The 12655-nt window shown below is 38.3% G+C and overlaps 1 protein-coding gene and 1 long non-coding RNA gene across 3 annotated transcripts; one reads left to right on the plus strand and one right to left on the minus strand.

Moving 5' to 3' along the window:
• Positions 1 to 184: 184 nt before the first annotated feature.
• On the minus strand, positions 185 to 4869 carry LOC147846713 (uncharacterized). Its single transcript, XR_015476410.2, has 2 exons — positions 2886 to 4869; positions 185 to 323 (listed from the first exon to the last, which is right to left on the minus strand). It is a non-coding gene; the product is annotated as an uncharacterized LOC147846713 (long non-coding RNA).
• A 688-nt stretch (positions 4870 to 5557) lies between these two features.
• hpf1 (histone PARylation factor 1) lies at positions 5558 to 11915 on the plus strand. Of its 2 annotated transcripts, none has more exons than XM_087234812.1 (8): positions 5558 to 5664; positions 6230 to 6447; positions 7294 to 7477; positions 7596 to 7694; positions 7815 to 7965; positions 8384 to 8471; positions 8601 to 8773; positions 11025 to 11915. In XM_087234812.1, exons 2-8 carry the CDS (start codon positions 6348 to 6350, stop codon positions 11157 to 11159), a joined length of 930 nt encoding a protein of 309 aa, XP_087090938.1. In that variant the 5' UTR covers positions 5558 to 5664; positions 6230 to 6347; the 3' UTR covers positions 11160 to 11915.
• The last annotated feature ends 740 nt before the right edge of the window (positions 11916 to 12655 follow it).

The raw sequence follows: 12655 nt of genomic DNA on the forward strand, positions 1-12655 counted from the left end.
TACCTGACTGGATGAACACAGAACTAGAAAATAAACTAGTGATTATTAGGGACCGAGCACCGAAACGGTGCGTAGGCCCTATTGGAATTGCTCCGTTTATTAGGGACCGAGCACCGAACGGTGCAAGGCCCTATTGGAATTGCTCCGTTTCTTATTATTCTTCTTCTTCTTCTTCTTCTTCTTCCGCGGAATGAATCGCGGTTTTGAGGGGCTAAACATGCCCGAAAACTCACGCAACTTTGCACACGCCTCAGAAGTGGCGAAAATTTACGTTTGTTATGGGCTTCGGAAGTGGGCGTGGCAAAATGACTCGACAGCGCCACCTAGAAAAATTAAACGGACGAGCCCCCGATCCACGAATCACGCACATGCACGAAAATTGGCACAAACCTCAAACACACCAAAACATACGAAAAAGTCTCTTGGAGCCATATCTCAAACCTAACAGGAAGTCGGATATTTTTAACTTCCTGCGGCGAAAAAGTGGCGTTTTTGCCATTTCCAGGCGTTGTATTTTAACGAACTCCTCCTAGGGATTTTATCCGATCGACACCAAAATTGGGTTTTGTCATCTAAAGGCCTTGGCGATGTTAAATTGCGAAGCTTTAGAGTTTTCATCGATGGGCGTGTCCGTGGTGGCCTCGCAAACTTTGACGATTCGCCACAAAAGAGGAAGTCGTTATAACACAGGCATGCATTATCCGATCTGCCTCAAAATTCACACGTTTGATAAGAGTCCTGACCTGAACACGTTTACATGCCGATATCCAGATACAGTTACAGCGCCACCTGCTGGCCACAGGAAATGACATGATTTACGGAATTATAAACTCCTCCCACAAATTTTATCGTATCAACACCAAAATTGAGTGGTGTTATCTGAAAGCTCTAGCGATGATATATTGTGAAGATCTAGAGTTTTCGCAGAGGGGCGTGTCCGTGGCGGTATGACAAACCTCAACGCTTCGCCATGGAACAGGAAGTCCTTATAACACAACCACACAATGTCTGATCTGCCTGAAACTTCACATGGTTGATAAACGTCATCTCTTGAACACAGCCACATAACAATATTGAAGTGGGCGTGGCAAAATGACTCGACAGCGCCACCTAGAAAAATTAAATGGACGAGCCCCCGATCTACGAATCACGCACATGCACAAAAATTGGCACACACCTCAAACATGGCAAAACATACGAAAAAGTCTCTTGGAGCCATATCTCAAACCCAACAGGAAGTCGGATATTTTTAACTTCCTGTGGCGAAAAAGTGGCGCTTTTGCCATTTCCAGGCGTTGTATTTTAACGAACTCCTCCAAGGGATGTTATCTGATAAACACCAAAATTGGGTTTTGTCATCTTAAAGCCTTGGTGATGTTAAATTGCGAAGCTTTAGAGTTTTCATCGATGGGCGTGTCCGTGGCGGCCTCGCAAACTTTGATGATTCGCCACAAAACAGGAAGTCTTTATAACTCTGGCATGCATTATCCGATCTGCCTCAAAATTCACACATTTAATAACAGTCCTGACCTGAACAGGTTTACGTGCCGATATCCAGTTACAGCTATAGCGCCACCTGCTGGCCACAGGAAATGACATGTTTGACACTCTAACAAACTCCTCCCACAAACTTTCCCGTATCAGCACCAAAATAGAGTGGTGTCATCTGAAAGCTCTAGCGATGATATATTGTGAAGATCTAGAGTTTTTGCAGAGGGGCGTGTCTGTGGTGGCATGACAAACCTCAACGCTTCGCCATGGAACAGGAATGCCTTATAACTCAACCACACAATGTCTGATCTGCCTGAAACTTCACATGATTGATAAAAGTCCGCTCCTGAACACATCCACATAACAATATTGAGTCAGTCATAGCGCCACCTGCTGGCAGAAGGTAGTTTGGCTTGTAACTCGGCCACACAATGTCCGATCTGCCTGAAACTTCACATGGTTGATGAAAGTCCTCTCTTGAGCACATCTACATAATAATATTGAGTCAGAGTCATAGCGCCACCTGCTGGCAGAAGGAATTTTGGCTTGTAACTCGGCCACACAATGTCAGATCTGCCTAAAATGTCACATGGCTGATGAAAGTCCTCTCCAAAACACATCTACATAATAATATTGAGTCAGTCATAACGCCACCTGCTGGCAGAAGGTAGTTTGGCTTATAACTCAGCCACACAATGTCCCATGTGCCTGAAACTTCACATGGTTGATAAGACTCCTCTCCGGAAGACATCTACATGCCAATCTTAAGTCACAGTTATAGCGCCACCTGCTGACAGATGGTAGTTTGCAGTATAACTCAACCACACAAAGTCCGATCTGGCTGAAACTTCACAAGTTTGATAAAAGTCCTCTCCTGAACACATCTACATAACAACATTGAGTCTGTCATAGCGCCACCTGCTGACAAAAGGCAGTTTGGCTTATAACTCAGCCAAACAATGTCCGATCTGCCTGAAACTTCACATGGTTAATAAGTTTCCTCTCCTGAAGACATCTACATGCCAATCGTGAGTCACAGTTATAGCGCCACCTGCTGACAGGAGGAAATTTGGCATAAATCTGTGATTTTCTCAGATTTTTTTTTATATATCGGCTTAAATTATTACTGTTCGCTGTTCTCTGTCATCCTGAGGCCACTGGGCGGCGGTGAGCCCGGGTGCGAGGTCCCTATCATCGCTGCTTGCAGCTTTAATTCTTCTTCTTCTTCTTCTTCTTCTTCTTCTTCTTCTTCTTCCGCGGAATGAATCGCGGTTTTGAGGGGCTTAACATGCCTGAAAACTCACGCAACTTTGCACACGCCTCAGAAGTGGCGAAAATTTACGTTTGTTTTGGGCTTCGGAAGTGGGCGTGGCAAAATGACTCGACAGCGCCACCTAGAAAAATTAAACGGACGAGCCCCCGATCCACGAATCACGCACATGCACGAAAATTGGCACACACCTCAAACATGCCAAAACATACGAAAAAGTCTCTTGGAGCCATATCTCAAACCCAACAGGAAGTTGGATATTTTTAGCTTCCTGCGGTGAAAAAGTGGCGTTTTTGCCATTTCCAGGCGTTGTATTTTAACGAACTCCTCCTAGGGATTTTATCCGATCGACACCAAAATTGGGTTTTGTCATCTAAAGGCCTTGGCGATGTTAAATTGCGAAGCTTTAGAGTTTTCGTCGATGGGCGTGTTCGTGGCGGCCTCACAAACTTTGACGATTCGCCACAAAACAGGAAGTCGTTATAACTCAGGCATGCATTATCCGATCTGCCTCAAAATTCACACGCTTGATAAGAGTCCTGACCTGAACACGTTTACATGCCAATATCCAGATACAGTTACAGCGCCACCTGCTGGCCACAGGAAATGACATGTTTTACAGTGTGACAAACTCCTTCCACAAATTTTATCGTATCAGCACCAAATTTCAGTGGTGTTATCTGAAAGCCCTAGCGATGATATATTGTGAAGATCTAGAGTTTTCGCAGAGGGGCGTGTCCATGGCGGCATGACAAACCTCAACGCTTCGCCATGGAACAGGAAGTCCTTATAACTCAACCACACAATGTCCGATCTGCCTGAAACTTCATATGGTTGATAAAAGTCCTCCCTTGAAAACATCCACATAACAATATTGAAGTGGGCGTGGCAAAATGACTCGACAGCGCCACCTACAAAAATTAATCGGACGAGCCCCCGATATACGAATCACGCACATGCACGAAAATTGGCACACACCTCAAACATGCCAAAACATACGAAAAAGTCTCTTGGAGCCATATCTCAAACCCAACAGGAAGTCGGTTATTTTTAACTTCCTGCGGCGAAAAAGTGGCTTTTTTGCCATTTCCAGGCGTTGTATTTTAACGAACTCCTCCTAGGGATTTTATCTGATCAACACCAAAATTAAGTTTTGTCATGTAAAGGCCTTGGCGATGTTAAATTGCGAAGCTTTAGAGTTTTCATCGATGGGCGTGTCTGTGGCGGCCTTGCAAACTTTGACGATTCGCCACAAAACAGGAAGTTGTTATAACTCAGGCATGCATTATCCGATCTGCCTCAAAACTCACTCATTTGATAACAGTCCTGACCTGAATACGTTTATATGCTGATATCCAGATAGAAATATAGCGCCACCTGCTGGCCACAGGAAATGACATGTTTTACATTGTAATATACTCCTTCCGCAAACTTTATTATATCAGCACCAAATTTGAGTGATGTTATTTGAAAGCTCTAGCGATGATATATTGTAAAGATCTAGAGATTTTGCAGAAGGGCGTGTCCATGGCGGCATGACAAACCTCAACGCTTCGCCATGGAACAAGAAATGCTTATAACTCAACCACACAATGTCCGATCTGCCTGAAACTTCACATGGTTGATGAAAGTCCTCTCCTAAGCACATCTACATAATTATATTGAGTCTGTCATAACGCCACCTGCTGGCAGAAGATAGTTTGGCTTATAACTCAGCCACACAAAGTCTGACCAGCCTGAAAATTTACATGGTTGATTAAAATCCTCTCCTGAAGACATCTGCATGCCAATATCGAGTCACAGTCATAGCGCCACCTGCTGGCAACAGGAAATTACATATAACTCAGCCAAACAATGTCCGATCTGGCTGAAAATTCACATGGTTGATAAGATTCCTCTACTGAAGGCATCTACATGCAAATCTTGAGTAACAGTCATAGCGCCACCTGCTGACACGAGGAAGTTTGGCATGAATGTGTGGTTTTCTCAGGATCTTTATATAAATCGGCTTAAATTAATGTTGTTCGCTGTTCTCTGTCATCCTGAGGCCAATGGGCGGCGGTGAGCCCGGGTGCGAGGTCCCTATCATCGCTGCTTGCAGCTTTAATGTTTAGATTAGAATCCCTTTGTCTATTGTCTTTATACCATATTTGATTGCAACTTATTTTATTATAGGGTTTCATGGCAATGTTGTACCCAGTACAGTAGTCTGCAATGAAGTTATAATAACGTAATATAATTATGAATTACAGTAATATAATATAAAGGGAATGAAATTAATGAATCAGTAAAAAAATAATAAAAATATAATAATGTAAAACAAATAAAAGAAGACAACAAATTCAAATACAATCCAAGTAAAAACACATTTTAATTTTAACATTTTAATTATCTATAGCCTACAAAAATCACTTTCCAGATTTCTGATTCTGCCTAATACACTATGAATATTATATTAATTAAAAATAAATTAAAAATATATTTCTTAATTCAAAGCAAATTTGAATTTCACATTTCAAAACCTTAAAAACTTATTTTATTTCTACTCTACCTTGCTGAGATGAGTAACTTTGGTCATTTATTAATGTTGTAATAGCTTTTAAGTAAATAGCGGAGATTTGTATGATGTGATGATATAATCTTTTAATAGCTTTTTAAAATGATGGAGAACCAGCTGCCTATTCATTTTTGCATGTTTGATATATTTTGTTCCTACTTATTAAAAATGAATAATGAAACATGATGACAACATAACAAGAGTCACGACTGATATTTTGAAATCGCCACCGGATGTTCAGAACTTTTCTACTGTCTGCAGCTCTTTGCGTGGAGGAGACTGCGGGAAAGAAGCATCCGTCATGGCGGGGCGCGGGAAAAGAAAACCCAGATCTTTGCCGCAGGTAGTTTATAAATCCTCATAAGTTTGACTAGTTAGAGTATAGCGTTCGGTTATCGATGAATTTTGATTCAAAGGTTATGGGCTGCTTGATGATTGTACACTATTGACTGCATTACACTACATATTGTGCACACACTTCAGTCATTTTGTTTATACATTCATTGAATAATTGCCAATAATCACCATGTAAAGTTTGTACCTCAAGTGTTGTAACTTATACCTGCAGTCAGTTATACAGAGGCACGTTTTGTCAGTTTCAAATAGTCTCATTAGTTGTTAAACAACAGTCTCTTTTGACCTTAGTTTATTGTGACAGTCTATAGCGTTAACTTATGTCTGCTTTGGTTTGTTATGACTAACGTTAACCTTACTGTAAAATATTTTGTTACTTCCCACACACGTTTCCTTCTTGTAATCCTCAAATATTCGATGCTTTATTTATATAACGTTACATTAGATTGGTTCTTATTTTTTCTCCAAGCTATTCATTTAAAAGACTATATTCAATGCTTTCATATCAAGATGCCTAGTGTTTACTCTTCTGTTTCTCATTTTAAATTATTGAAAAGATTGTTTTTGTTAATGTACCGTTACATTGTTGAAATGTTTTAGACTGAGACGCCAAACGGTGAGGTGAAGAAAGCAAAAGAAGAGCTGAAGGATGATAAGACATCTGTCGGAGAAGAAATGAGGGAAGAAGTGGAAAGACTGTACAAGCTGCGCATGCCTGATGATTTTTTCCAGTTTTGGGACTTTTGTGAAGGTCTTAATGCTGACTGTCCACAAGGTATCGGTGCTGTATCCATGGTTCTGTAATTTTGACTTCAGCACTCTGAAAACAGTTATTTGAGAAAACCGTTAATAACTGTCAAGTACAAATTTCAAATAAGGTGAATCTAACCACATAGACATGGTTTCATGTATAAAGTCAAGGAGTATTTGTTTCAAACAAACCTAAATACTGATTTTATCTAGTAAAAGACTAAAGATTTATATTACGTTGTAGTGTATATAATATTTTGAGTCACATCACAATTATTTAATCAACAGTTAACCATCAGTAGGCCCTGACAAAATCTGCGGACATTTTTTGCTATTTTTGAGCAGAATATTTATGCGGAATGATTTGAAGAGTATCGTAACCAAAACTTAATATGTTAAAATATTCGTTTATAATAGTTAAAAAAAAATTTAACTTTTATTTAATGTTTACAATGCAAGTTTAATTAGATCCACTTTAGTAAACAAAGCAAGTCTCACATATAATATATCTACCAAATATCTACTAAAAGACAGAAATTATTACTGTACAAATTGTATTGTAAGTAAATCAAATGAACGTTTTCATAATAGTCTGTAACATTACTGAAATTAATTAAAAAACTTAATAAATAAAAATGTACACACATTTACAAACAACTAAATAAATAGACTCAATGATAGGTGCGTGTGGGCCTAACCAGAAACAAATTCATGATCTGCCTAAGACCAGCTACTCACTGTTTCTGCATTATCAACACTAACCGCAAATTCATTTTGATTCAATTTTAGTGAATATTGTTTAGAATTATGTGGTTTACATGTCTTTTTGCACTGAAGTTTAATCATTACGTGTGTTTTATGTGCTTTGCAGATGCCCTAAAAAACACACTTGGACTTCAGCTAGTTGGCCCGTTTGATATCCTGTCCAAAAAGCACAAAAACTCATCTTCTCAGCCCAACTTTCACCTTCATTGGCGTTATTTCTATGATCCCCCAGAATTCCAGACCATCATACAGGGCAATGCAGACACCCAACACCACATGGGATACTTCAGGTGACCGTTTGTCTGTAAATGACTTTAACTGGGAAGAACTCACTGATCTTTAACATTAAAACACTACCTAACAAGGTTTCCACAGGGACTTTCTCACTGTACTTGTACCTCTGTCCAGGGATTTGCCTGATGCTTTACCTGTCTTCATTGGGGAGAATGAAGCCAAGAAGGGGTATACCATCACACAGTTGGGGGACAATATTTTTGCAGCTGTTCTGTAAGTACAGTACATGTTACTGACCCGCAAATGAATGCCCAGCTAATGATTTGATTTGATTTGGTTTAATTATGTTTATGTGAATTATTATTCTCTCTCTGTGCTTTTTTTACCATCTAGGCTGTTTTTGCAAAAGAAAAAGAAGGAGAAGAGACAACAGAAGGATGACGCAGCTTTGAACAGGCTAGAAGAAGATTTAAAGCGAGAGGCAGAGCGGTTGGGTTTACCTCTGGAGCAAAAGACTAAATCAATGAAACAAAGAGAGAGAAAGGTATAATAAATGTGATGTAAAATGAGAAAAAAATGGTGTGAGTACATGTGGGTGTGTGTGTGCTTGTGGTTGGATGTGTGTGTGTGTGTGTGTGTGTGTGCGTGTGCGTGCGTGTCTTTGTGTGTGTGCTTGTGTCTTTGCAAGTGTGCTTGTTCTGCTTGTCTGCTTAAGTGTGCATGCATGTCTGCGTGCTTATGTGTGCATGTGCCTTTGTGCCTGCGCTTGTGTATGCATGTGTGTGGGCGTGTCTGCGTAAATCTGCCTGTGTGTAAGCATGTTTTTTTTGCGTGGGCTTGCCTATGTGCAAGCCTGTGTGTGTATGTATGCGTGTGTGTGTGTGTGCGCGCATGCTCGTTTGTGTGTCATCAGCATTAATATTATTATTTGCTAATTTCCTTTTTCTTTTTTTGTTCTGTAGGTGGTCACAAAGACGTTCCATGGAGCAGGAATTGTTGTTCCAGTGGATAAAAATGATGTCGGATATAGAGAATTGCCAGAATCTGATGGTAAACCTTAAAATCTGACTGTCATTTCTGTGATGTTTCACTTTTTTGACATTGAGAATTTGAATAATGCTGCTTTAGTGCTGAATTATGGAAGATTGACAGGGACTTGTTTGTTTTGTTTACCTGTAGCAAGTCTGAAGAAGATTTGCAAAGCGATCGCTGAGGCCAAAGATGATGAGGAGAGGATGAAAGCTTTCGCACCCATTCAGGAAATGATCACCTTTGTTCAGTTTGCCAATGATGAATGTGACTATGGCATGGGCTATGAGCTTGGGATAGATCTGTTCTGTTACGGCTCACATGTAAGAATTGCATTCTCGTAAAATCATTTATGCAGTGAAAGCTTTAAGCCTAAATCCGTTCACAAATTTTTAAATTTTTTTATTTACACTCTCTGGCCATTTTATTGTTACATATATTTATTATTAAATGTATTATTATTATTTTTTGATATTAATTAATCTGTTAATGCTTCTGAAGCAGCAGATACCATAATCCCACTGTTAAGCGCTTTCCAGTTTTGTTTTGTTTTTATTGTGGGTGTTCCACATAGTTCGATTGCGCAATTCTTATTGGGCAGAATGAAAATGTGCTCACTTAATTGGCTAGCCAGACACACACAGACGGCAGTCGCGCATTTGCTGTGGGCAGGGGAAATAAAATAATACATACATAAATTAATTTATGTATGTATTATATACAAATGCACATGCACAAATGCATATTATATACAAATGCACATGCACACATACATACAGAGGGAAATTAAATAATACATACATACATGCACACACATATATATATATATATATATATATATATATATATATATAAGCCTCTTGTGATTTAACTAATCCCAATGTTTAAAATTGCTAGTCGATTTTGATTTATCGCACAGTCTTTGTTGTTGTTATTAATTTGTATTACCATAAGAATCACTAGTTTACTTTTGTTTTAACTATTCTAAAAACATATATTTAGTCAATATTTTATTGCAAATTAATAATTGAAATAAAAAAAGCTTTAAAAGCATTTAGTACGTACAGGGTATCCGCGGGGTCTTAAGTCTCAATGTCTTAAATTTCTAAATTTTAGGCCTTAAAAATCTTAAATTGACTGAAATATTGTCTTGTAGTCCTTAAATCATTTTAAATGGGTCTTTATTTTCCTTAATTTATGTAAAGCTACCCAATCTATCCAACACGTATCCAAACGCCATCAAATACATCTCGATAAAACGGTTTGTATATATATGTATATAACTAGGGTCTGCTTGTTTTGTCACATTATTTAAAATATGTGGCTAAGAAATAACTAATTAAAATTTTAGGCAAATCATATTAGATTGGGCAAGTACATGTTTATTCTTTATGGGCCATTTAAAAATCTGTAGCGTTTAGCCCTATATAAGACTGAAATGTCATGCTTCATGATCTTAAAGTCTCAAAAAGTCCTAAATATGACTTTGTGAAACCAGCAGAAACCCTGAGGTAAGATTGCTTAAATTCCATGACCAAATAAAGCAACAAACCCAAGATTGCTTGGTGCTTTTTTAGAAAAATAATTACTATAAAAAATTATACAAAAAAAGGTGTTTGTCAGCATTATTGATAATTTTTAAAGAGGATATTATGCTTCAGCGAGTCTTTTAGACTGGATTTACTTTGCAGGATAATATAATGCACAGAGAAAATGGATTTTTCCCTGTCTGTTTACGATCACTTATTATAATATTGGCTGTTTACAAATATCTTGCCATGGCCAGCATTTCGAACAGGATGTTTGCTTAACGCCCTCAACACACACCATGTTTTTTGGTTTTGGTTTTTATCGATTTAAAAACAAATATCAAAATGGGCTGTTTGAAGTCTTGCAGTGTTTGTGTACAGAGATAATCTTGTATTACCTGCATTGCTGTTCCCTTTTATACAGGGTATTCGTGGGGTCTTAAAAGGTCTTAAATCTCAAAAGCTAAATTTTAAGCCTTAAAGTCTTAAATCTACTAAAATATTGTGTTGTAGGTCTTAATACATTATAACAGGTCTTAATTTTTCTTTGTTAATGTATAGCTTTCCAATTTGGCCATTAACACTCACACAATTACCAGCAATCTCTTAAAAATGTTATTTACCATAAAGTTTTAATTACTATGTTGCAAAGTTCTATATTTATTTACTGCTGTGGATACTGATCTGACCTACATTTTTTTATTATTAAATTATTATTATTGTATTATTAAATGCATTAAATTGGAATCCCTTTTTATGAGCAAGTGAAAATCTTTTCCAACTGGGATATTCGAAAAAAATCCCTAGCATTTAGCCCTGTATAAGTCTAAAATGTCATTCATAATGATCTTAAAAAGGCCTTAAAGTCTTAAATTTGACTAGCTGAAAACTGCAGAAACCCTGTTATAGCTTTCTGCTTTTCATATAGGTCATCTATCAGCCAGTATGTCCCTGCGTTGAAGGCACTGCAATAGCCATTTCTGACAGGTTTCTTCTGATATATGGAGTTCTCCCAGACACTGACCAATTGCATTTTTTTTTGCAGTATTTCTTTAAGGTGGTCCGGCAGCTGCTGCCAATGGCATACAATTTGCTGAAGAGAGGTCTGTTTGGAGAGATACTGGAAGCGCACCTCGCCAGTCGTTCCCAGGACAACCTTGACCAGCTCGCTGCTGTCTGACGTGTACCGAGAGGATAAGCTATTCAGAATGACTTCCTGTAAATGGTGTGTCAGGGTGGGATCCGACAGATTACACTGCACTAAATTACGCTGTTTGGTGGTGCTACAAATTTTAGTCTTTATCAAATGTGTATTTTACCAGTACATTTGCATATGTTTCATTTGTAACTTGATTAAAAGGCACATCTTTGTAACTCAGCTTTAGCTAAGGGTTTTGGCTCTCCTTAAAATTACTCCTACATCAAAAGTGAAATTGAGTTCTCCACACCAGGTACTTCATCCAGAGAATCAACATTTTGTGAGTAATACTATGCACACCTGATTTCCTTTTCATTCACCTTCTCAGTCCAGTAAAGCTTAGAGAAATGAGTTAAAGCTGCTTGGCGTTCAGTATGTTCCATGTATTATTTACGATTCCACTTTCTGCATTTCCATTAACTCAATTTGCATAACCCAGTTGCTTGAAAGCAAAAGACCCTTCAGTTTGCTAGTTTAACTGTGCAGCGAGTCTTGAGTTCTCATCAGCAGCTTGGTTGTGGTTTCAGATCAGTTTGTCTTTGTAAAAGTGGAACTTATTACGTATCATATGCAGCTCATTCTGATTGTTAAAATGGTACCCTTAAGTAATCTGAGAACTTAAGTTAGAGAATGAATTTTCATGGTCAAGTTCTATTTGTTTGTCATTGTTATGATCATTCCGTTATTGTCATCCAGTACTGATCCAAAGTAGATGTTTAATAAAGTGTTTATTTTTTACCCTCTGTTTTATTTATTGCCTTCAGCTGTCTCACCTTTTCGAATTTTACTTGTATAGACACTATATGCAGTGCATCCGGAAAGTATTCATAGCGCTTTACTGTTTCAAATTTTTTTCATGTCACAGCCTTATTCCAAAATAGATTCAATTCATTTATTTTCTCAAAATTCGACACACAATACAATTTAATGACAATGTATTAAAAGAGTTTTTTGAAATTGTTGCAAATTTATTAAAAATAAAAAAGCTGAAAAATCACATGTACATCAGTATTCACAGCCTTTGCTCAACACTTTGTTGATGCACTTTTTGCAGCAATTTCAGCCTCAAGTCTTTTTGAATATGATGCCACAAGCTTGGCACCCCTGTCTTTGGGGATTTTAGCAGTTCCTCTTGAGAGTTTTTTTCTCTTTGCAGTTTCTCTCAAGCTCTGTCGGGTTGAATGAGAAACGACAGTGTACAGGCATTTTCAGATCTCTCCCGAGATGTTCAATATGATTTAGATCTGGGCTCTGGCTGGGCCACTCAAGGACATTTACCAAGTTGTTGTTAAGCCACTCCATTGATATTTTGGCGGTATGCTTTGGGTCATTGTCCTGCTGGAAGATGAACTGTTTCCCCAGTCTGAGGTCAAGAGCACTCTGAGGCAGGTTTTCATGTAGGATGTCTCTGTGCATTTCTGCATTCATCTTTCCCTCTATCCTGGCTAGTCTTCCAGAACATCCCCATCATGATGCTG

This window comes from Danio rerio, chromosome 1 (assembly GCF_052040795.2).
Source record: "Danio rerio strain M-AB ecotype USA chromosome 1, GRCz13ab, whole genome shotgun sequence".
Classification (NCBI taxonomy): Eukaryota; Metazoa; Chordata; class Actinopteri; order Cypriniformes; family Danionidae; genus Danio; species Danio rerio.

What these genes read in the sequence shown, in the direction of transcription:
- hpf1 (XM_087234812.1), top strand. Translation starts at nt 6,348, where the DNA reads ATGAGGGAAGAAGTGGAAAGACTGTACAAGCTGCGCATGCCTGATGAT. An exon ending in CACCACATGGGATACTTCAG is followed by an intron (nt 7,478 to 7,595) that starts GTGACCGTTTGT and finishes ACCTCTGTCCAG; the next exon opens with GGATTTGCCTGATGCTTTAC. An exon ending in TGTTCTGTTACGGCTCACAT is followed by an intron (nt 8,774 to 11,024) that starts GTAAGAATTGCA and finishes TTTTTTTTGCAG; the next exon opens with TATTTCTTTAAGGTGGTCCG.